The 24015-nt window shown below is 52.0% G+C and overlaps 1 protein-coding gene across 2 annotated transcripts in view; it reads right to left on the reverse strand.

Annotated features, from left to right (window-relative positions):
- CPNE7 (copine 7) overlaps window positions 1-23111 on the reverse strand; it is a 33525-nt gene extending 10414 nt beyond the window's left edge. The window contains exons 1-9 of one of the 2 annotated variants that reach the window (XM_063141388.1): window positions 22938-23111; window positions 8217-8399; window positions 6693-6767; window positions 6457-6531; window positions 4783-4866; window positions 3316-3405; window positions 2845-2943; window positions 2098-2184; window positions 1624-1683 (exon numbers count right to left, since the gene is read on the reverse strand). In XM_063141388.1, coding sequence (XP_062997458.1) covers window positions 1624-1683; window positions 2098-2184; window positions 2845-2943; window positions 3316-3405; window positions 4783-4866; window positions 6457-6531; window positions 6693-6767; window positions 8217-8399; window positions 22938-23111 — 927 coding nt within the window. Of the gene's footprint in view, window positions 1-1623; window positions 1684-2097; window positions 2185-2844; window positions 2944-3315; window positions 3406-4782; window positions 4867-6456; window positions 6532-6692; window positions 6768-8216; window positions 8400-8524; window positions 8767-22937 lie in introns of those variants that run through there. The other variant, XM_063141390.1, reaches the window with a different exon arrangement.
- Between the last annotated feature and the right edge of the window lie 904 nt (window positions 23112-24015).

The raw sequence follows: 24015 nt of genomic DNA on the forward strand, positions 1-24015 counted from the left end.
ATAGCTGAAGCTCTCTGGACGGTTCACAAAAACGCTATCTGGCATGAGGCAAAGAACCCCCAAATGCCAGGCAGGCAGGCAGCCTTTACGGGGTCCTGTCCCACCCAAAGGAGCAAACACCGAGGGGGCCTCACTAAGATCCCCGCTCTTCCTCCAACAGAAATTCTTGCCAGTTTTGCAGAGAAGCCAAGGGAGGGCTCAGAAGGAGATCGTTTAGCCAAGCAAACTATTTGGCTGATTTTATGGGCTAGCAAGCGTCCGTCTCCCCCTCCTCCTGTCCCTGCCAGGCAACCAGCCTCTTCACTAAGCTGCTGGATCCACCCTAATATATCCTGGGTCTTGGCATTTGGCTCAGAACGTGACATGATGCCAGCATGGGACCAGGGCTGGCTCTGGGTATTTGGGGTCCTTGGGCAAGACACCCTCAATGGGCCCCCACCATTAGAGTCTACCTTCTTACCAGCACTGTCACCCCTCCTCCTCCTCCTCCTCTCCCTCCTCCTCCTCTCCCTCCTCCTACTCCTCTCCCTCCTCCTCCTCCTCCTCCTCTCCCCCTCCTCCTCCTCTCCCCCCCTCCTCCTCTCCCTCAGCTTTGCTATCATCTGCTTGCTTGCCAGGCGGAGGGCCAGCAAGCAAGGAGTCAGTGGCATCTACTCTTCCTTCTTCTCACCACCCATCATTGCCTGAGCCAGAGCGAGGGGCAGGAAAACAACGGTGAAGAAGAGGAACTTTTCTCCGTGGGAAGCTGGCCCTTAGCAAGGGCCTGAACATGCCGGCCCTTGACACCGGCCCGGCCAGAGATGTACAAGAAAGAGGAGGAAGAGGAGCAGCAATACACGGCCCCATTTCTCCACCAGGGCAGCCCAGGCAAGAGTTTTGCACCGCTTGCTGCCTTGATCTTGGCTCCTGCGTTTGCATTCACCTCTAAGCCACAGTGCTGGTACACAACAGCGCTTGGCACACACGCACACGCACACGCACACCCCGATGGTGGGCTTCTCATTGCTGGGATTGTGCCCGGCTCGTATCCCAGCTAGCGGGGAGGCATGGAGCCAGCAATCTGTTCCTTGAATGTTCTGGGATCTGACTCACTCCAGGAAGGAGATGCTCTTTCAAAATGCAATCTGGGTGCGGGTTGTTTTCAAGGCAGAAATCTGTGCAAAGCTGCTGCAGAGGACGTCTGACAGCAGGGACTGTGAAAGGCTGAGGAGGAAAAGGAGCTGCCCCCCCCCCCCATGCCTGCCTGGCCCCACACCAAAGCCCCGGGTGGAGGTAGAGCCAAGGACCGGGAGCTGGCCTTTGCCGAGAGAGAGAGCCGCCCTGCCCAAGCCTGGGATTGATTTGCACACGAGAACTCCGCTGCCAGGGCCTGTGGTGTCCGTGTGCACAGGGCCACGGCTTTCCTGCATGCAAAGTGGCAGAGCTCCTGCCCATCTCCCAGCATAAGGGCCCCCTCCCTAGAAGGCTCTCCCTGAAACCCCGAAGACCACCCCAGGAGCTCCAGATGAGGCCGGGGGAGGGCGGACCGCTCTCCTTTCCCCCACTAGCTGCAGGCACCTTGGCTCATGAGAATTTGCCACCCTGTGCCAGCTGGGGGTGGGGCGGGCAGGCGTCTCTACTCACTGTGAAGTGGATCTGGCAGCCGCCCATGATGTAATCCAGGAATGAGTAGACCCTGTGGATCTTCCAGACAAACAGCATGTCAGCCAGTTCCCTGGGCCAGCACAGCCAGCCTTCTCCTGCCACCCTGCAAGCGTGGGCCGCCTGCCCAGGCTACGTGCCCAGGTGCGGGGAGGGGCGATGCAATAAGGCACGGCCCTGCTTAGGGATCGGTAACCTAGCAGGGGCCAGAAGGGTTGGATGGGGGAGGAAGGCTCAGGCACCCGTCTCTGCAGCCCAGGACACGCTGGCGGTGGTGGTAGCCAGTAGCACAAGGCTCCCTGATTCTGCTGTGCTGCGGAAAGATCTTGCCACGCCATGGAGCCACTCTCCACCCCATGAATCCCCCTCCCCTCCCCTCCCCTCCCCTCCCCAGGGCTCCGTGTGCCCCTTCCTCCAGGGGAAAAGGGAGCCATCCTGTAGTTCCTCTCTGCTCACCTTCAGGTCTAGGAGAATGACCACGCCGGAGTTTTTGTAGTTCCGCTTCTTCAGTTTGTATTTTGGGTTCATGCAATCCCACTGGATCTGTTTTTGGAGGGAGGGAGGGAGGAAGGGCGTGAGCAGAGATCCCAGCCTGACACAGCACCCTTAAGAGAGGGGCGCACTGCTTTCTCCCCAGGCCAGTATCCAGGCAGAACGTCTTGGTGCTCAAACGTGGCCTTTGCAAGAGGGAGCATGTGGCCTGGCACTGGCCGGACACAGGATGTGGTACTGAGCGCAGGTGAAACCTTCCCACATCCGTGCCAGCCCTGGCACTCACCCTTCCCAGAGCTTGTGCATCACTGCACATCACTACCAGATTAAGCGCACAACACGTGGTGAAACGTCACTGAGTGGAACCAAGAGGGGGCAGAGGGGGAGACCCCCTTTCCATGCCCAGTGCACCCATCATGCTGGGCTGACATGGATGTAAGAACGTAACGTAACAAGAGCCATGCTGGGTCCATCCAAGCAGCCAACCGGATGCCCCAAAGGGCAGCCCACAAAGAGCACAGGTGTGCAATAGCGCCGTCCTGCTCATCTTCCCCAGCGCACTGCCTCCAATACTGGAGGGAATCTATAGCCAACATGCCAAGCAGCGATTGATAGCCTTGTCCTTCATGAACTGTTTTGTGTTTTTTTCATCACTGAATTAAAAATGTACAGAGACCCCGGACAGGACGCGGGGTCTCTCCACACACCAACCTTGTTGCCCCCTGTTGCTTTCTGCATCTCCTCAAAGGTTGTGTAAAACTCTCCAATGAAGTCGTGTTTGCCTCTGGAGTCGTAGTCAAATACAACACACTGCACACACACACACACACGCACACACAGAGAAAACCACTTAGGATCGCCGGAAGCTGCCTTATTAATGACATTTCTATAACGCACAACCGCTGAAGCTCTCTGGACGGATCACAGCAGTTGGGTCCATCTAGCCCAGTATTGTTAGCACTGACTGGCAGCAACGGCTCTCCAGGGTTTCAGCCCTACCTAGGATCCGAACCTAGGACCTTCTGCATGCAAAGGAGGGCCTCTCCCTCTGAGCTACAGCCCAATTACTCCATGCCAAGGGTGAGCGAGTCGCTTTCTGCGGTGGAGCCGGCCTCCCTCCCCTGCTGCCCCTGCCCGGGCCTGCAAAGGCCCCCTCCTCCCTCCGCCTAACCCTAGACTCACCCTCAGCTTCCGTTTCTCCTCACAGCTGCACAGCGAGTTCAGAGAGACTTTGAAGGGCTCCCAAATGGGGCTCAGGTTGTTCTTGACAAACTGTGAAGAGCACAGGCAGAAAAGAGGCCCTGATTCACCACAGCCAGGTAACAGGGAGAGCTGCGCTGTCTTCTCTGGGGGCTGTTGCCACACACCTGTGGGCCATGCGCTCTCCCCTTGGAGATTTCCCAGAGTCAGAGCCTGAGCATTTTCCAAAACATGCCTGGGGACCTCTGGGCTTGGTTTGCATCTTAATGGCTAAGGCTGAACTGGGATGAAGGGACTTTTTCCATGCAAGAACCCATTCTAGTATTGTGCATTTCCGGGGTCACTTGATTTTTCTGGCCTTTTCGTTTAGTGTCTTTGGTGACCTGGATACTTTGGGATGGAGTGAATTAGGAAGGAAGAACCGAAGCTATTTTGGAGGTGAAGGCGCCTGATTAGCCCATTCAAAGGCACGAGGCACCTTCTATGGAGCCCGGCCGTTGGTCTTGGCAGCCAGGGGAAGAAAACTTGTGGGCCTCCAGCAGTCTTGGACGGGAACTCCCAGCATGCTGATAGAGGGGGCAACCAGTTGCCCCAATGGGAAACCCATAAGTAGTGCAACAGCACCCTCCTCCCATGTTCCCCAGCAACTGGTGTATATAGACTTACTGCCTCTGACACTGGAGGTGGCACATAGCCATCAGGGCTAGCGGCCATTGATAGCCTTCTCCTCCTCCAGGAATTTGTCCAACCCCTCTTTAAAGCCATCCAAATTGGTGGCCATCGCCACATCTTGTGGCAGTGAATTCCATAGTTTAACTATCCACTCAACAATCAGTTTCATGGGATGACCCCATTGGGTTCTAGTATTAAGGGAGAGGGAGAAAAATGTCTCCCCACCCACTTTCTCGACATCAGGCATAATTTTGTACACCTCTATCAAGTCTCCTCTATCTCGTCTTTTTCCTATACGAAACAGACCCAGGCCCTGCAACCTTTCCACCTGGGAAAGCCCCTTGATCACATTAATTGCCCTTTTCTTCACTTTTCCCAGCTCTACGATATCCTTTTTTTAGGGGTGGTATCCAGACGGGCACACAGCATTCCAAGTCTGGTTGCAGCATAGATTTGTATTAGGGCAGGATGACCTTGGCAGTTTTATTTTCAATGCCTTTCCTGGAATCAAATCAGTTTTATTTTCAATTCCTATCATCATCATCATCATCATCATCGAATTTCCAGGTACCTTGAAATTCCCCAGTAAGGGGTTCGGAAATTATTCCAGAAGCCCCCCCCCCCCACTCCCCCCCCAGCCAGAGCCAACATGAGGATTAGAGCTCAGCACAAGCAACAGCCCACCTGACTTCTCCCTCGGTAGGACCTCCGTCAGATGGCCAGCAGGGCTGAGGATCTTGGGGAAATCTACCTTTTCGCTTGGCTAGAAACTCTTACCTCAGTGCGGTGCACCAGCTGCTCACTCCTGTCATCATTGATCCGGTAGATCTCCAGGAAGGGATCTGATTTGCTGAAGAGATCCTGCGGAGAGACAGGTCAAGGACCCATTATCTTGATGCAGGACGAGTGTTCCAGTGGAGACCTCTCAGGGTTGTTGGGAAGGCAAAGTGTGTGTGTGTGTGTGTGTGTGTTCGGAGGACCTTGAATCTTGTCTTTTCCTCCTTGGGGGAAATAGGGGGACGCAGACAAGCTGGAGCGTGTCCAGAGGAGGGCAACCAGGATGATCTGGGGTCTGGAAACAAAGCCCTATGAAGAGAGACTGAAAGCACTGGGCATGTTTAGCCTGGAGAAGAGAAGATGGAGGGGAGACATGATAGCATTCTTCAAGGACTTAAAAGGTTGTCACACAGAGGAGAGCCAGGATCTCTTCTCGATCCTCCCAGAGTGCAGGACACGGAATAACGGGCTCAAGTTAAAGGAAGCCAGATTCCAGCTGGACATCAGGAAAAACTTCCTGACTGTTAGAGCAGTACAACAATGGAACCATTTACCTAGGGAGGTGGTGGGCTCTCCCACACTAGAGGCCTTCAAGAGGCAGCTGGACAATCACCTGTCAGGGATGCTTTAGGGTGAATTCCTACATTGAGCAGGGGGTTGGACTCGATGGCCTTATAGGCCCCTTCCAACTCTACTATTCTATGATTCTAATAAATAGATAAATGGGATTGCATGCAGATTGGCTGGCCAGGATAGCAAACGCTGGAAGGGGACTTACCAACAGACCTCCCAGTGAAATGCCCCCCACCCTTCCCAAAGTGCTACACCAAATGCCCCCTCCGGCCAGGCGAGTTTTCTGTGCCCTCTGCACACACACACACACACACACTCCATTCATTCAATTTTTAAATAACTTTTATTTATTTATTTAAATTCATTTTTAAAAAGCACATTTGTAATCCCATTTCCAGGACGTGCAGGCACGAGTTGCATGCATGATTAATCTATCCCCAGTCATATAAGAGGACAAATTTGCTCCTGTGGGCCCGGTGACAATCCCTCCTGCACATCCCTTTCATTCGGTGGTCACTGGTGCGGTCAATTTCACCCACGCAACTATTCTGTCCGGTAGCTTAGTGGGCCGTTCAGATAGCGGAGGCGGACCCCTGCCCTGCCACAGCCTGGGGCCTCAGGCGTTGCCTGGATCTGCCCCTAAATCTGACCTTACCACTACCACCACCACCACCCCACCTCTGCATGGAACTCCCTGCCTTCCACAGCAACCTCTGCCCAGACAGGAATCTGGGAAGCTGCCTCGGACTGAGTCAGACCCTCGGTCCTTCCAGCCCAGGATTGTCAACACTTGATGGGCAGCAAGGACTCTCCGGGGTCTCAGAAAACCTGGAGATGCTTCCGGGGACCCCTGAGCTATGGCCTTCCCCAATCTGGTGCCCTCCAGATGTGTTGGACTACAATTCCCACATTCCCCAGCCAGCCATGGAGGGCATCAGGTTGGCAGGCTGCATTACCCCTTCCCAAACCCCCTCCATGCTGCCGTGTCCCACTTTACCTCTCCATTCTCCCCCGTCTGCCTCTCTCCCAGGCCCAAGGGTCCCACTCCCCTGAATGCCTTGGGGGGGGTCAGGGGTTGGGCCCTGCATGGACCCCAAGTACCTTGTCATCCAGCTTCTTTGCCCGGAAGAACAGTTCCACAAAGCCGTTGTCCCCAGAAATCTCTTCCGAGGTTACCTGTTGGGCAGGATGGGGGGGAGTCAAGATGGGGAACCCGTCAGAGGCCGCCCCTGTGGGGGTAACGTGGGGCCCAGGAGCACGGAGGCCAGAAGGGAGTCCCCAAATGTCCACATCTGTGGCCAAGCTGCAGGGCAAGGGAAGGGGGGGGTCACACTCACTGTAATGGTGGACTTGCCGGCATACTTCCCGTATTTCAGGAACAAGGGCTTGCTCACTCGCTTCTGGGCCACGATCTGCAAGGGAGAGTCGAGCCATAAGCCCGTGTCTGTGGGTGTTTCTCTGCCTCGCTCCGTGCCTTCCCTGCAAGCACAAATCCCAGGGCCCTGCAGGCCAGGCCTCCCCCACCCCCAATGCCACCCACAGAGCAGCAGGTGATGACGGGATCAGAAGCAAACTCCATTCCATACCTGCTGCCGCGATGGTGCTACAATGTAAGTGCGTTTTAAATGCAAACCTGCACGTTATTACTTTTTAATCAGGGTTGGCAAACAATTCTGTTGGTGTGGTGGTTTCCAATGTACTGGGAATGTAGAAGCTGTTTTAAACCGTGGAATGGCCGTTGAAGGACAGGAAGAGAAATGTGAACGGTGTGCTTCACAACTGAAGTAAGGGCCACGGCCATCTCAAGCACACACCCCTTCCCCTAAAACCATTAAGTCCGGGGTCTAAAATGACCCACGGTGTGGCTTAGTTCGCTTTGCAGGAACTCTTCCCCTTCTCTCCCTGCCCTGCAGCCCCCTCAAGGGCAACGCAGTCCTCGTGCACGGCTGCTCTCTGCGCGCGAACGGCTGACGCCTCTGGCATGAGTTTGCCTTTTAGCCTCTCTTGGCACAAGGAAGCAGGAACATCCGGGCAGCGGTACTTTAAGCCCTAAGGCGAGAGATGGCCAAGCAAAAGCAGCCCTGGAAGTTGGGCGTCTGCCTTGGAAGTCCCTGGGTGAGGTCTGGGGAGGGGGGGGGGCGAGGGAAAGGCCCTCTGCACATCCTCAGGCACTTGTTGATCTTCATACCTAGTGGTAGATTTCTTTTATTGTGGCTTTTCTCCTCGAATTTTATTTTAATTGTTGCTTTAACACATTTTTGGTACACTGCCCTGTAATTTGCTATTGAGGGGTGGCATATAAATATTTTAAGTAAATAAATAAATACGTTGCATGCAACAATACTGCTCAGGGATGTATAATGGGGCACAGCAGGAGAGCCGCACAAGGCCTCTGCCTGCCCAAAAGCAGGATGAGGCGGAATCTTGCAGCCTGCCAGGAGGGGGGGCAGGGCGGTGGGCGGTGGGGGGGGAGAGGGGGGGAGATGCAGCGTGCAGGCGTGAGGAAGTTGCTCACCGCCTCGGGAGACGTGCTCATCGCTGCTGCAGCGCACGAACCGCCCAGCAAAGCCACAGGTGGCTGGCAATTGCTCGCAATTACCCGCCTGCAGCGAGCGCGAGCCGGGAGCCCCGGCACTCCAGGCCTGCGTGCCGCATCTCGCTTTTAAGGGAAATTGCTGTGGAGGAGCTGCGAGGAGGCAGGTGAGCGGCAGGTCTTGCTAACGGCTCACAAATTGGTCCTTCCAGCTCTTGCTTGCCTCTCTCTCCCTCTCTCTCTCCTGCTTTTGGAGGAAGAGAGAGCGCCTCTGTGCTGCTAACTCCGCTGGTGCCGAGCTGCCCGTCCTTTGCTGGCCCAGCCTTACCTGGCCCACAGTACATTCCATGCCCCCCAGGAAGTCATCATCATGGGTTCCAATGCTGGTGTGGCCATGGATGTCGTAGACCTCAAAGCGCAGTTTCTGCACCTCCTCGAAGTAATAGTCCACCATGAAGACCTTGGCAAAGACGGGGTTCAGGTTGCTTTTGATGACCTCTGACCTGTCCACCTGGGAAGCACAGAAAGAAAAGCAAGGACTCGAGAAGGTGCGGAGGGCCGTTGAGATGTTGATTAGCCCAACTCCTAGGTCAGGCAAAACCGTGGCGGCCTTGGGGATCTCCAGAGGTTCCTCACCCCTGCTTTAGAAGCCATTGCTTGTGTACACGTGGCCAAACGTACATTGGCCTTTTCTACCCTGGAATAAGAGTACTTCTCTTTCTTTCTTTTCTGTAAGAAGATGACAGATTCTGGGGCTCTGCTTTGTAAAAAAAAAACAACCATATTAAATAGAGAAGGAAATATGACAGCCACAAATCCACAGGACCGCTCCCCTGAGATGCCCTGATAGAAACATCAGCGCTCTTCTGGATTAACAGTAAAATGATGCTGAAGGCAAGAAGAAGCTGAGCCCTCGTGCCTCGAGGTGGGGAGAAAAGCAGAGAGAGGGTGGGGGGAAAACTTTGCCTGCCCTTTATCTCTGGCTCCAGAGGGCTGGTGGTTATTTGAGGCAGCTGATCGCATCTGTGCTCCCTCTTCCCTTCTTAAGGGATGGGAGCTGCCATCCTATCCGCTTGACGCTCTTATGGAAACGGAATAGAATTTTGCCTAAACCTTCGGAGAAAATGGAATCGTGAGTGCGGAGAATGCAGATGAGATGCTAATGAGCCATTTCCCAGGCACTGAACCCAGTTTCTATGGGGAGGCGTCTTCTTCTTTTTTGTCAGGATGCCAGGTTTGAGGTTGGGGGTGGCGTGTGGAGTGTCAGGGGACCACCTGATTCCCTCAAGCAGCAGGGAGGCGCCGCCGAAGGCACCTTACCTGCCTCTGCGCCCTCATCCAACCCTCCCCTCCCCATGGCTCACCTGGTCGAGCCCTTCACCCATCCTTCTCTTGTCTAAAGCAGGCTGCAGGAACTCGGGGCCTTTCCACACAACTCCTGGGACAGGGTTCATGCCAGGGCTGCCCAAAGGCATTTTGCTGCCCAGAGCATAGCATCATAGAATAGCAGAGTTGTAAGGGGCCTCTAAGGCCATCTAGTCCAACCCCCTGCTCAATGCAGGAATCCACCCTAAAGCATTCCTGACAGATGGTTGTCCAGCTGCCTCTTGAATGCCTCTAGTGTGGGAGAGCCCACCACCTCCCTAGGTAACTGATTCCACCGTTGCACTGCTCTAACAGTCAGGAAGTTTTTCCTGATGTCCAGCCGGAATCTGGCTTCCTTTAACTTGAGCCCGTTATTCCGTGTCCTGCACTCTGGGAGGATCGAGAAGAGATCCTGGCCCTCCTCTGTGTGACAACCTTTTAAGTATTTGAAGAGTGCTCTCATGTCTCCCCTCAATCTTCTCTTCTCCAGGCTAAACATGCCCAGTTCTTTCAGTCTCTCTTCATAGGGCTTTGTTTCCAGACCCCTGATCATCCTGGTTGCCCTCCTCTGAACACGCTCCAGCTTGTCTGCATCCTTCTTGAATTGTAGAGCCCAGAACTGGACACAATACTCTAGATGAAAAACTGGCTGCAGTCACCGCTGAAGCTGACTTCAATACTGGCATGGGAATACTGTCCGGCACCACACCTCCAGCAACAGGTGAGTGGGGCCAGGACAGGTTGTGCAGCCTACACACCTCCATCCTCCAACAGAATGGAACAGCCAAGGAGTCCAGGAGGAACACTCAGGAGGCTGCCACTGCTCCCCCACCCCCCAGCATCTGCTGCCTGAGGCAAGTGTCACCCTCTTCCTAATGGTAGGGCTGGCCCTGGTTCATATCCTATAGGCAACAGTAGTGAATCTGTCACAAGCAGGGGCAGCCCAAGACGTTCTGCCTGAGGTGAAGGACGGGACGGTTCTGCGTCTCACTTGTGGCCATCTGGGGAGCCCAGGCAGGACAGACTTGGCCCACCGGCCTGAACTGGTGGCTCATTTCGTCCTGCCTTGCAGAAGGAAGTGAGGTTAGGTGGCTCTTTGGGCCTTCCCAGATCTACCTGCAATCTGAGACATGATCTCTTCCGGCAGGCCTCCCCAGTTGAATTTTAAGATGCCTTTTTAATGGTGTGCTGCTTTTAATGATGCACTGGTTTTAAACGTTTGGATTAGTTGTATGTATGTTATAGTGTTTTTATTTGTGTTGTACCCTGCCTCGATCCAGAGGGAGAGGCAGGTAACAAATATATTATTATTATTATTATTATTATTATTATTATTATTATTATTATTATTATTATTATTCATGAGGGACTTGATGTGAGCCAGGGCTCCAAAGGGCTGTTTGTGATCCAAGACCAACGAGGACTACATTCTCCTCCCTCCCATCCCTGGCCTCCATCATTCACCCCTGCTGCCAGGAAGAGACAGGAGCTGCAGACTACCTGGCTGTCCAGGTGAGGCGATGCCTTGTCCTGCCCCACCCCCAGGGACCAAAACATCTAGCACTACTACCGTACTTGGCCAGATTTGGGGGGACGCGGGCAAGCCATATTCTCAACATAAAACCTTCTAGGAGCAGCACTTGGAAGAGTGCCCCTCCCCAGCCAGAGTCTTCACTGCCCACCACTACTTTTAAAATAAAGACAACTTATTCTGCAACTTTACAAAGAATAAGTGCACAAATTTGCTTCTTTTCCTGACCCTTACCCCATCCTCCTCCCAACCCTGGCTCTTGCGTCATGTATATTGGATTGTAAGCCCCTGAGCAGGGACTGTGCTATTATTATTATTATTATTATTGTTATTGTTATCTCTTTCTCGCTCATGGTGGTTTTTCTAGATGGACGTGACGGGCTTTGCCAAATCATGCTATCTCTTACTGATTCAGGAATTTCCTGAAAATTGAGCATGTTTTAAGTATGTCTGCTTTCTGGATGGTGGCATGGATGTATTTTGGTAGGCCCTGTTATTATTATTATTATTATTATTATTATTATTATTATTATTATTATTATTATTTCCTACAGTGCCCAGAAAACTTTATTTGTGTTATAAATAAGTAATCAGATCACGAAAAGGAGAGAGGCAAAAACAATGCAGAGCCTTCTGGCACCTTGGAGCCTAACAGATTTAGGGTGGCCCTAAGCTTTCAGGGGCCCAAGTCCCCTTCATCAGATGACTGAAAAATCCACTCCATCAGATCCACAAAAGTTGTGCTATGAGAACTGTGTGTCTTCAAGGCAGCACAGGAGGCTAACGTGGCTGTTGCTTATTTATTTATTTATTTATTTATTTATTACATTTCTATACCACCCAATAGCCGGAGCTCTCTGGGCGGTTCACAAAAAAAAATGTTGTTGCAGCCCCTTTGGAAACTGAGCGAGTGCAGAGTGCCTTTCTCATGCCGCCGAGGACTCCGTATATAGGGGAGGACGTCCGGCTTTCACACGAGGCTTTAATCCTGCCTCATTCACCGGGGCTCCAGCTGATGACCTCTTCTGTGTTTTCAAACCACTTCTTGCATTTTCTTTTCCTAACTATGGAAACTCCATTAAGGAGAAAAGACCGAGTAGCTGCTCAGCACCTCCTGATTTGTAACCGCTGGGAAGTATCCTAAGTGCCTGTGTTCCAAACAGCGTCTCTCCCTCTCTTGTGTAACTGCAACAAGCAACAGACCAGAAAGAATGAAGAGCAAAGGGGCCAGTGAGTGTGCACATCTGTAAGCACCACTGAAATGAATGGGAGATGTGCAAGAGTTCTTCTCTTCATTTGTGCAGGAGATGTTCCTGGTGGGTTGTGTCCAAATTCCATTTCTTTTTCAAGATCACCCTTGATCTCTAGAGCTGAGTCAAAGCCTCTCTTCAAACGAGCCACCCTTTCTTTAGGCAGGGAAGAAGGCTCGCTCTCTCTCTCTCTCTCTCTCTCTCTCTCTCTCTCTCTCACACACACACACACACACACACACACACACACACCCCAAGTTTCTCACATTGGCAGGGAAGGCAGCAAGATTAGCCTGGACAATGCCTCTGCTTTCCCTATTGATTACGCAGCGGGCCTCCCATTTGCTTGCTCAAACCCTGATTTCATTTGAGTTTCAATGAGCCAGCCAGTGGGACGCACGCTCCGTGGCAATCAATTTCCCTAAAGCTCCTTTATCTCATGAAACCTCACCAAATATCTTCCCCCTAATGAGCGGGGATTTATTAATTAGATGCCATAACTGTCAGCTCTAATCTTCTCGAAATATACTGTTTAGCTCATCCTGCTTCCGCCCCTCAAAAAGGCCTGTGTGCTGAATGCCAAGAGCCAGCAGCCAACGACGCGGAATAATGGGACGAACAGATGGGCAGCCTCCATCCCTCTTACTCTGGCTCAGGGGTGGGGAACTTCTGGCCCGTGTGCTTAATCCGGCCCGTGGAGGATCCCAATCCAGCCTGCGGTGGGTCGAGCTGGTGGCTGGGATCCTCTGCTTCCCAGAGAGCAATTCGGTTGTTCTCTGACTAAAATGGCTTTAGTGTGACTCATAGAACAGCCAAGAGTGCTGACAGAAACCAAAGACGGGGCTCGGAGCGGGTTTGGTTGTACTCAGGAAGCAAGGCTTTGGAAGAACAGCTTGAGCTGCTCTGGCTTGGCTGGATTCTAGCAGGGCCAGGTGCCGGCCCAACCCTAAGGCAGAGTGATGAAACTGCTTCAGGTGACGGATGCTCGGGGGCAGCTGGACTTTCCTCTTCAGCCTCCCTAGCAGCCATTCCCCTCTCTTGGAGGACAGAGCTCTGTGTCTGTCCTGCTGCCTCTGTAAACTAGCCTGCTGCCCTCGCATGGGGTAGAAGACTCCGTCTCACTATCAAGGAAAATGCAGTTGGCTTCAGCACATGGAGCAGAGAGGGCTGCCATCTTGGCCTGCGTCTCGGGCAGCAAAAGACCTTGGGGTGGCCCTGGATTCTGGGGCCTGGATAGCTCTGCAGTGGGGATGGCATTGCCTTGGCTGAAGTCTAAGGCCAGATCTACACCAAGCAGGATATGGCACTATGAAAGCAGTATATAAAAGGCAGGAGCCACACCAAGCAGGATAAAGTGGTCTGAAAGCGGTATATGGTACGTGTCCACGGGCCCCAACCGTTGTCAGTGCACTTCAATACTGCTACAAAGCAGTCGTGTGGCTCCGGCCTTTTGTATACTGACTTCATAGTGCAATACCCTGCTTGGTGTAGATTAGGCCTCAGTCCCTCTCATTCCTTCCCTGCTGTAAATAAATTAGGGTGGCTGCAAAGGCAGTGACCCCCAAAAATGGGGAAATGCAGCACACACAACAGGGGACACAGATTTGCATGAAATTTGCACGTGCTAATTTATTTGGGCAGATGCAGATTTAGACATAATGACTACAATTTGACTAGAAGAAACGCAATATGTGTCTCTATTGCGAGGATAACCCCGGTTGTGGAACGAGCTCCCCAGAGAGGTCCGCCTGGCGCCTACACTGTACTCCTTTCGACGCCAGCTGAAGACCTCCTGATTCTCTCCGTATTTTAACACTTAATTTTATCTTGAATTTGAACTTTGCTGTTTTAACTTTGTATTTTAATTTTATATCAATTTTGCTGCGCGGTTTTTATCCTGGTTGTGCTTTTTATACTGTATTTTGCATTTGTGCTTTTAACCTGTTGGTTGTTTTACTATGGTTTTAATTTTTGTGAACCGCCCAGAGAGCTTCGGCTGTTGGGCGGTATAGAAATGTAATAAATAAAATAAATAAATAAATAAATAAATAAAACTGTGACCAGGTGACAAGTGTGCCTGCTCAGGTGCCTCACTGTTGAGGAACATGTCCAAGGTCCTGCCACTCTCCCTCCTTATGGTTAATTCCTTTAAACTGTACTTGGACTAGATAGCCTTCCAATAGAGGACTGTCCTCTGTAAAGGACGATACCCTGCCCACCCCACCCCAAATAAATAGATCTTTGCAAAGACACTGGCACATACCTTCCATTTTTGGTTGCACCAAGGCAAGTGGTCCACCCTGCAGACACCGTCCCCCACTCCCCAGCCACGAGGGAAGAGTGAGCGGAATTCCGGGAGAGCCCCAGGGGACAAACCCCATCATCCACATGGCTGCCTGGGGTGCCTAGCAAGCAGCGAGGTGCCAGGCCTCATTGCCAGCTGCCACGAACCTTTTTGTGCACTGAAGCCTGAGCAGCTCTCAGAGGAAGTGGGAATCGTGGCCACGTTGTTCTGCTGCGCAACGATTTTTAAATAACCTGGAGTCCTGATAAGGTAACTTTATCAATGTCAGGGCAAAACACCCCCTTTGGGACACGAGCCAAAGTGTTTTTCCGTGGCTGTTAACGTGGGCCAGGCCAGCGAGGCTCCCTCGAAAAGGCAGGAGCCCATTTCGGTATTGATTTTTGCCAGGCCATCTAAGTGCCAGCAGTGTCTTTGCCCTGTCTCTTTCAGAAAACAAATGAGCCTCGTTTAGAACCAAGCAGGCTTGTTCCAGGAAGGAAAGTTGTTCTACCCGCAGCACACCATGGATCTCTGCCTTCTGTGGGGCTGCTGCATGGGTGGGTGGGTGCACGACCTCAGGGGCACTCCTAGAGGTTCACTCAGGGTGCAACCCAATGCATGTAGAGATGGAAAGAAGTCTTTCAACTCGGAGCATTCCCCAGCTCTGGCTGCACTATACTTATCTCCTCACCCTGATTTTCTAAGGCAACTCTACCCCAGAATCTGGGGCAAGCTGGCCCACGGGCTCTTTTGCAATCCAGGGCAAGGAATGATTTGGTTCGGACCAGGCAACCCTCCCTCGCACTTTGGAGACAACCTACTTTAAGCCCTGCTTCCACGCTGAAATCTGCTGCCCCATTTCAGCTTTTGTTCCGCTCCGCTTAATCTTCCTGATGGTTTCTTGATTGGCAATTAAAATCAGCTTTCCTGAGGTGAGCTGAGCTTGCAAGATCAATTAAATGTACCACATCTACACCAAGCACTTTGAAAGCAGTCTGAAAACGGTTCAAGGCCTGGGCCTCAAGAGCGGTCACTGCACTTCAATACCGCTACAAAGCAGTCGTGTAGATGCAGCCTAGGTGGGTGGGACACCTTTGGCTCAGAGCCTGGCTGAATATGATCTTTGGGAAAGTTTTCTTTAAATAAATGAAATGAAATAATCCTAGCTTTGGGGAAGGTTCCGTCAGTTTGCCTCTCTTTGCAGTATGTGCCTTGCTGTCCTTCGGGTGTTGGGCCTCACATTCAGGCAAGAATTGTGCAGTTTTCTAAAGACCAAAGCAGAAGGATTGAAGACCGTGATGTGGGCAACTCTGGCCCCTGTCGTGTAGGACTTGATCCTACATGAAAAGGGGCAGTCACTGTGTGTGTGTGTGTGTGTGTGTGTGTGTGTGTGTGTGTGTGTGTGTGTGAGAGAGAGAGAGAGAGAGAGAGAGAGAGAGAGAGAGAGAGAGAGAGAGAGAGAGAGAGAGAGAGAGAGAGAGAGAGAGAGTTCCTACAGTTAAGCTATCCAGAAAGCTTTTAACATCCCTCATTCATCATGCAAATTGCAAGGGGAAAGAGAATTAGGGAGAAGAATGCTATCACCCTCCGACACACGAGGTCTTGGCTTGCCAGTACCCAAGGTTGGCAGGAGGCTCCTTTATCATCTGGCCAACTTCCTGCCTCTCATTGTCCCCATCCCACCCCCAAAATAATCACAGTCCTGCAGGGGACTGTAAGTTTGTCCGTTCAAATATTCAAACTTTCCCCATACTGCCTGCATAGAACTGAGCTCTCAACAAACGCCTTGTCAGAATTATTTGCAGAGAACTTGAGCTTCTTGTCCTGCACAGCATCGCTAGCTCTGCATAGAAGGGAAGAAACCTGCTCTGTAGGCAGATGGTCCCAGGTTCAATCCCCAACATCTCTAGAAAGAGCTGGGAAAGACGGCAGTTTGAAAACCTGGAAAATAGCTGCCAGTTCGAATGGACCAGCGTCCTGCAACCAGTTGCCCTCCAGATGTGCTGGACTACAGCTCCCATAACCCACAACTCAGACAATACTGAGCTTGATAGATGGATGGTTTGATTTGTTATAAGCCGGCTCCAAATGGCCCAATGACCCACCACCACCACCTGAAGACCCAAAGACATCCTAGGTTCCAGAAGCATCCCACAGCTATAGATCTGATCTTTCCGGGGGAGAACAACCCCTTTCCAGGACAGGTTGAATTCCAGTCCCAGAGTCTTTCTACTGGCCAACAACACAGCTGTCTTGTCTGGGTTTAACTTTGGCTTCTTTAGCCTCATCCAGCTCATTATGGAACCCAGGTGATGTTCAAGGGACCCAATCCTTCCTTGGTGTTAGGTGACAAGAAGCAATAGAGCTGGGCGCCATCAGAATATGGGCGACCCCCTCACTCCAAAGCTCACAGTGGTTTCAAGTAAATATTAAACAGCATGGGGGACAAGAGAGGACCCTGTTAGATGCCACAAGCCAAAGAGCATGGAGTCCAACAGTAATTCCCCAGCACCACGTTCTGGAGAGAAAGGAACAAAAGCAGTTCCCTTCTTGTTGGGGCATCAAGGAGATCCACCGATGCGTCTGGCATAGCACCCTCCCTCCCTCCCTCCCTCCCAGGGCCTGATGCTGCCCCTGAACACAAGGTTCATCTCCAAGAAGCGGAAGGCAAAGGTGGCCCATCTGGCGTTCTTGGTTGCCCTTAGTGCAGCCACAGCACCATTGGTGGTGGTGGTGGGGCTAAACCGACCACTTCCGCTTTCCCACTCCTGAGCACGTCCTCTTGAATGGCCTCGTGGTGTGCTGGCCATCCGCTGGCTCGCCGTGGGACGCCAGGTGGATATTGGCAGGCCTGGCGCACGTGGCGCCAGAAGCCCCATCAGCCTTTGTCTCCGATGTATCAGTGCTGCCCCACGTCCTCCAGGAGAGGTAGCCAAAACGTTCGCTCCGAACCAGAGAAAAGGGCTTTGAATGCTTCCAAGGGCTCATTGTTCCGAGTCTTCCAGCCCACCTGCCTGGCCTTTATTACCATCGCCGGCTCGGAGACTCACACAGAGGATGACAATCATCTGCACCAACATCTAACGAGCATCTGAAGCTACAGGCAATTAACCCTGAAGCTGTTACAAAAGAGCCATGTGCCGGGAAGCGAAGCAACGAGAGAATCAGCCTGAGACGGCAGCAACCAGAATGCCAGGAGCGTTTGCAAGCACAAAAGGAGACGAAGGATTCCAGGCAGGAAGAGGCTGGCAGGAAGCCCAGGAGAGAGAGAGGAAGAGAGGGAGGCCAAGGAGGCGGCCGTGGGGTCTCCGTGAAAGCCAACCTGAGGGTCAGCAGCAGGGCAAGCCGAGCCCAGGACAGGCAGCGGGACAAAGAGGGCAGAGTCGAGCCCTCTTATCCGGTGGGTACAGGTCCTCCCGTGCAGATTCGATCTCAGGGCTTAGTCTGAAGTTTGGCTCACTTAGGGTTTGACACCAGAATCTCTCTCTCTTCAGCGTCAAGGCTCACATCTAAGTGATGTGAGGTGATGCTGGAGAGAGTGCCTCTAAGCATGTCAACAAGGGATTTCGTTCACCAAACTGAGTTATCGCCACCCGCTTTCACACACCTGGGTTTCAGAAGCAGTGAGCCCAACCTCCTGGCATCTTGTCCGTCTAATGTGGGAGCAGGCAGCTTGTGGCCTTTCAGATGTTTTGGCTTACAATTCATCAATGGTTATGGCTAGGGCTGCTGGAAGTTGCAGGCCAAAATATCTGGAGGGCCACAGATCTGATCTAATGTAAACATGGAGGGCTTAGAATCATAGAATAGCAGAGTTGGAAGGGGCCTACAAGGCCATCGTGTCCAACCTCCTGCTCAATGCAGGAATCCACCCTAAAGCATCCCTGACAGAGGGTTGTCCAGCTGCCTCTTGAAGGCCTCTAGTGTGGGAGAGCCCACAACCTCCCTAGGTCACTGATTCCATTGTCGTACTGCAATAACAGTCAGGAAGTTTTTCCTGATGTCCAGCTGGAATCTGACTTCCTTTAACTTGAGCCTGTTATTCCGTGTCCTGCACTCTGGGAGGATCAAGAAGAGATCCTGGCCCTCCTCTGTGGGACAACCTTTTAAGTATTTGAAGAGTGCTCTCATGTCTCCCCTCCATCTTCTCTTCTTCAGGCTAAACATGCCCAGTTCTTTCAGGCTCTCTTCATAGGGCTTTGTTTCCAGACCCCTGATCATCCTGGTTGCCCTCCTCTGAACACGCTCCCGCTTGTCTGCGTCCTTCTCGAGTTGTGGAACCCAAAACTGGACGCAATATTCTAGATGAGGCCTAACCAGGGCCGAATAGAGAGGAACCAGTACCTCGCGCGATTTGGAAGCTATACTTCTATTAATGCAGCCCAAAATAGCATTTGCCTTTCTTGCAGCCATATTGCACTGTTGGCTTCAAGAAATGCAAATGCTATTTTGGGCTGCATTAATAGAAGTATAGCTTCCAAATCACTTGCGTCACTTCTAGGGCATGTACAGCATCTCGCACGGGGTGGGCAGAAGTAGATTTCCAGATGTTTCAGGCTTCATCTCCCAGAAGCCGCTGCCACCAGGGCCAACAGTCAGGAACGCAGAGACCTTCAGTCCAACACGTCTGGAGATCTACCTTCTGCCCACCCCGGTCTAGCACATTGCGGCATGCCATGCGTACGTGGCTTTGATAGCATTGTAAACACCCACCTCTCCATAGGAATGCAGATTCTCCCGCCCACGTCGATCCCTTTTAAACTAGTGTGAACAGCATGCTGTTCGTGGAACGGCTTCCCGATTTCCTCATTAAGCTGGGATTGGAAGGGCATTTGACGATATCTGATGTGCCTTTTAACTGAATGCGGGCTTTATATATTTTTTACTCACCGGTTCACTATTGCTGTTGTTTTACCTGCTGCTTTACCTGTTGTTGTTGTTGTTTTTATTGTTATTTGACACGAGCCACCTGGAGGTGCACATAGAAGGTGGCGCATGACTCCCACAAACAGACAAACACGCAGATTTCTGGCAGTGAGGCTGAGAAAGGCTCTTGGTTTCCTGAGACTCGGGGGAAATGCTCCCACTCAAGTCAGGGGCCAGATCAAGCTTCACCAGCCTGGTGCCCTCCAGGTGTGCTGGACTACAACTCCCATGAGTTGTAAACTCCTGCTCCTAGCCACCATACCCCAGCATGTTGCCCCTTTGTCTGGCCCCACCAGGCGGGGGTGGGGTAGGGGTAGGGGTTGGGCACTGTAAATGTGACCTGCAAAATCTCAAACAATCTTATCAACTGAAACCGCTCTGATGCAAACTTCATCAGCTGGCATCTTTTGCTCTGGCCGCTGAAAGTCCCCTCCCCAACCTCCAGGCTAGAGATTGTGTGCTGCTCCGGAAAGCCAAAAAAAGGGCTCAAGACTCAGGGCCAGAAAAAGCTAATTCAGGACACATAAATAATTCTGAAGAGAGAGGCTCTGAACATGTCGTGAGTGTATTTCTCCCCCAAGGAACCACAGCTCAGCCTGCTGCATAAGAAAGACAAGGTCAGGCACCATCTTAGTGCTTATAGTTCAAAAATTACAAGTAACTTACTGGGCTGGGACCCCTGATTGCCTTTCCAATTTGAAAATTCACACAGCCAGCCCCAGGAAGCAGAGACTATTTCACATAAACAGAGACCAATTGCAGAACAAAGAGCCTTTCTCCCCCTCCCCAACACACGCAGTTACAAAAGCACTTGACTTGAGCATTGCTTAAGTGGTTTTACTATGGATCCACTTGTATTTAATCCCGTGAAGCACCATATAATAACACGAAATAGCACCATGAAGCAACACGGAATAATGGGCTCAAGTGACAGGAAGCCAGATTCCAGCTGGACATCAGGAAAATTTTCCTGACTGTCAGAGCAGTATGACAATGGAACCAATGACCTGGGGAGGTTGTGGGCTCTCCCACACTAGAGGCCTTCAAGAGGCAGCTGGACAACCATCTGTCAGGGAAGTTTTAAGGTAGATTCCTGCAATGAGCAGGGGGTTGGACTGAATGGCCTTATAGGCCCCTTTCAACTCTACTATTCTATGATTCTATGAACGAGCTCTATTAATACTAAGCTAAGGATCTAAGAGCAGAATCTCCAGACAGACCTTTCAGTGCACGTGCTGCTGACACTCCCAAGGGATTTCCCTCTAGGTTGGGAAAAGGCATCAAGGTGGAGCTCAACACACACAAACACAATGGGTCAGATCCAGATCTAGGTACTAGCAGAAATAGACATCCCCATCTCCCCAACAGCCCCCCCAGACCCCTGAAAATGCTACACAGAGTCCTGGAGGACCATGATGAATGGGGAGAGCTATGGTGCAGGAGGAAAAGGCTCCCCCAAAATTTGACAGAGGTACCTTCCATGAGTGGAGCCCTTCTGCCCATGGAAGGCAGTTCCTGGACCCCACCCTCTGCAAGGTAGGACCGTCCATACAATAGCCCCCCTTAGGGCTTAACCTAAGCAGTCCCGTCCATCATAGCATCCCACAAGCAAAGAACAGGTGTGACTCAGAAAGCTCTCCGGACGACTCAAGAAAGTGATCCAAGCTGCATTTAGGAGGAAGCCAAAAGGTCCACAATGTCTGATCAATTAATTGGTGAGCTTAATCAATTAAAATGAATTGGCTAAAAAAAAAGTGCTCAAATTAATAAGGCTTCTGCTTTTTTTTAAAGCTTTTTAAAGATAAGTAAGTTTATGCAAGTGCTTATAAATACTGCAGACGGCAAATGCCAACTTAAGAGGAATTTGCATTCTCTCACATAGGGCAGAATATGCCCCTTCTAAGATTTATGTCTGCTTTGACACACGCGTGCATCCTCTAAAAGCCAGGGAAGCATGCTCCTTGCTCCAGAAATATGCTTTTTACCCACATTTAAATTGATGTAATTTTAATTGCTAGATTAATCGATCGATCAAACAAAGCTCCTATGATTCATTTCTTTAATTGGTTGTCAGCCACTAAGCCAGCTGACTTTGGGGTGGGAGAAGAAGTCCTTCTTGACCCCGAGGACAGCAAGGGCTCTCTGAGCCCCGCAAAACGCAGCCGGCTGTGACTCTTCCCACAAAGAAATTGTGCTGTACTGCCCCTCCCCTCCCCTCCCCTCCCCTCCCCTCCCCTCCCCTCCCCTCCCCTCCCCTCCCCTCTCAAACAGGTCCCTCAGAGCTGCCATGGAGAAGCCGACCATCTCTCCCATCTCTGGAAAGAAACGCAACCAGCACAGGGAGGCAGAAAACCCGTCCAGATCCGCCCGTCTGGTGTTTTCATTGTTTGGTGGTTTCCCAGTTTTTGTGCAGTTTTCCCTCCACCCTGAAATGTTGAAATGCCTCTCCTAAGGCTTCGTGAGTGGCAGGAAGGGCTTTGAATTAAAATATGCCGGTGTCTGGGGCCCACCCCTGGAATCTGGACCCCGAGAACTTCTCCAGAATGGATTTGGACCCTGGGGCTGAAAGAGGTTCAATGCCCTGCCCCAGCAGCTGCTACGCTAGAGGGGGACGGCAGATCCGTCTTTCTGCTCTGTATCTGGTGTGAAAACCAGAACCAAAAAGGAAGAGAACACCTAAGCCTGGTCAGAAAAAAGGAGAAACAAATTCTCAGGATGCAAACGCTTGTATTGCAAAAGCTTTGTAATAAAAACACTGTATCCTGAGAATTTGTTTCTTGTTTTTTTCCTGCTCTGTATCTGGTGTGGACAGGCTGGGGTCCGTTTCTGATTCCCATGTTCTCCTCCTGGGCCTTGCCCATCGGGTACAGTCTAGGCAACAGACCTGCAAACTGGGGCTTGCAGGTTTGACTCCCTTAATTCATTTGCTCAAAGACGCACGGCGGGCCTCTCCCATCCACAGACTCAGGAAAGACAGCAGTTAAATGCAGGGTCTTAATCGTTCAACTGACTTAACCCTGGTCCCCAAAAGCCAGCCAGCCCCCACAGCCAAGTCCCAGAGTGCTTCTGGAAGAGGCTCAGGCTTTGGCAAGCCTTTTACAGGGGTCCATAAAAATCGGGCAACCACCAAAAATGCACTCTGTCAAGTACATGGCTTTGCGCCTAAATGTGCAGCAGGAAGATGGAACGCCTCGGAGCATGCCCTCCGTCAGTCCTCAAGGCTGGCAGCCTTCGCCAACATGGTGCCTTCCAGATGCTAGGGACTTCAATTCCCATCAGCCAGGAATCCTGGCAAATGTAGTCCAAAGTATCTGTAGGGTCCCTACAGTCTTAGCGGTCTTGAAGACTGGCGGAGGGCATGTTCCTGGCGGCTCCGGGAAAGGCAGTGCTAAGATCAAGAGAAGAAGGTGGTCGAAAGGGTAGGGCCCAAACTGGCCAGATGAGGAGAGGGAGGCTGTTCAGGGGTTGCAGCAGTGGCACCCTGAGCTCCTAGCATCCCTCCTTCATCAGGAGGCAGGCCACTCTGTTCTGCATCGTAGAGCACCAGGTAAGCCCGACCGTCTGCCTAACAGCTCCATCCTAGATACAGATACAGACACAGATACACACACACACACACACACACACATATATATGTCCACTTTGCTTGCCTCCCAACTCCAACCATCCATCTACCCCCAAGCCTTTGCCTACCTCCATCCACTGCCCTTGGGACTGCATGAGGAGCACCACGCAGGGATCCGATTTGTTGAGGGTGTCTCGGTCGAGCAGGTGTTTACAGCTGACCCGCAGCTCCACCTTCGAGACGCAGGTGGCAGAGACAACGCCCAGGTTGGCCTGGGACGCTGGGTCCAATAATTCATTCATCCTCGCCGGGGTGGAGGACCCTAGCTGGGTGGCTGCAGCAGGTAGCAAAAGCAGAACACGGTGGCTGAAGCGCTTGGGCAGCCAGGAGCATCCACAGCCAGACCTGGGGTTGCGGATGGCAAGGTCCGCTCACTGCGTGGCGCAATCAAGGAGTCCGGCTTGCTTTCAGCACCGGGGAGTAGCCAGCTCCAAGCTTCACCCTGGGAGGACGTTTTGCCTACAAGGTCTGCGTGGTCAATGCAATCCCCGAAGCAGGCACAGCAGAGCCTGTAGGGGGCGCTGCCACTTACTTCGTTGGCCAGGCAGCTGCCAAACGGACCCGATTAAGAGGGTTTCCTCCTTGCAAATTAAGAAGACGTGGTTTGTTCTTCTTCTTCCTCTCCCGGATGCTGGATCCAAATCAGCCTCCTTCTTGTTGCTGGCACAGACCTAACCTGGGTGTGCATATGCACTCGGCCTCTCCCTGGAGGAATTTTTTGGGTGGGGAGTAGAAGGTGGCAGTTCTGACTTCTGGCCTTTGTCGGTCTTTGGGTCTTCAGAGAAGAACAAGGAGGTGCGGGATGGAGAAAGAGAAGGGGTTCCTTTCCCAAGTCACCAAGAACAGAAATAAACCAGCAGTTCCCTGGATTCCTGGATGCTGGGTTGAGACAGCCGGAGACGGGGCAGAGACTTTCCCCGTCACCAGAGGAAGCATCAAGTGTACCACGACCCCAGTCTTCTCCGACTCTTCCCAGGCAGAAGAGGAAATGCCAGCCCACGGCAGAAAGGTGTCCCCGGTGTCTTTGTGCAAGGACGAGTGGAAAGGATCACTCAGAAAGATGCCTACAGGATAGAAAAAGGAACACAGACTAGATGAATGGACAGCTTGCATTATTAAAAAATATCCAAGAATTAGCACACAGCC

Source organism: Elgaria multicarinata, chromosome 14, assembly GCF_023053635.1.
Source record: "Elgaria multicarinata webbii isolate HBS135686 ecotype San Diego chromosome 14, rElgMul1.1.pri, whole genome shotgun sequence".
In the NCBI taxonomy this organism is placed as follows: Eukaryota; Metazoa; Chordata; class Lepidosauria; order Squamata; family Anguidae; genus Elgaria; species Elgaria multicarinata.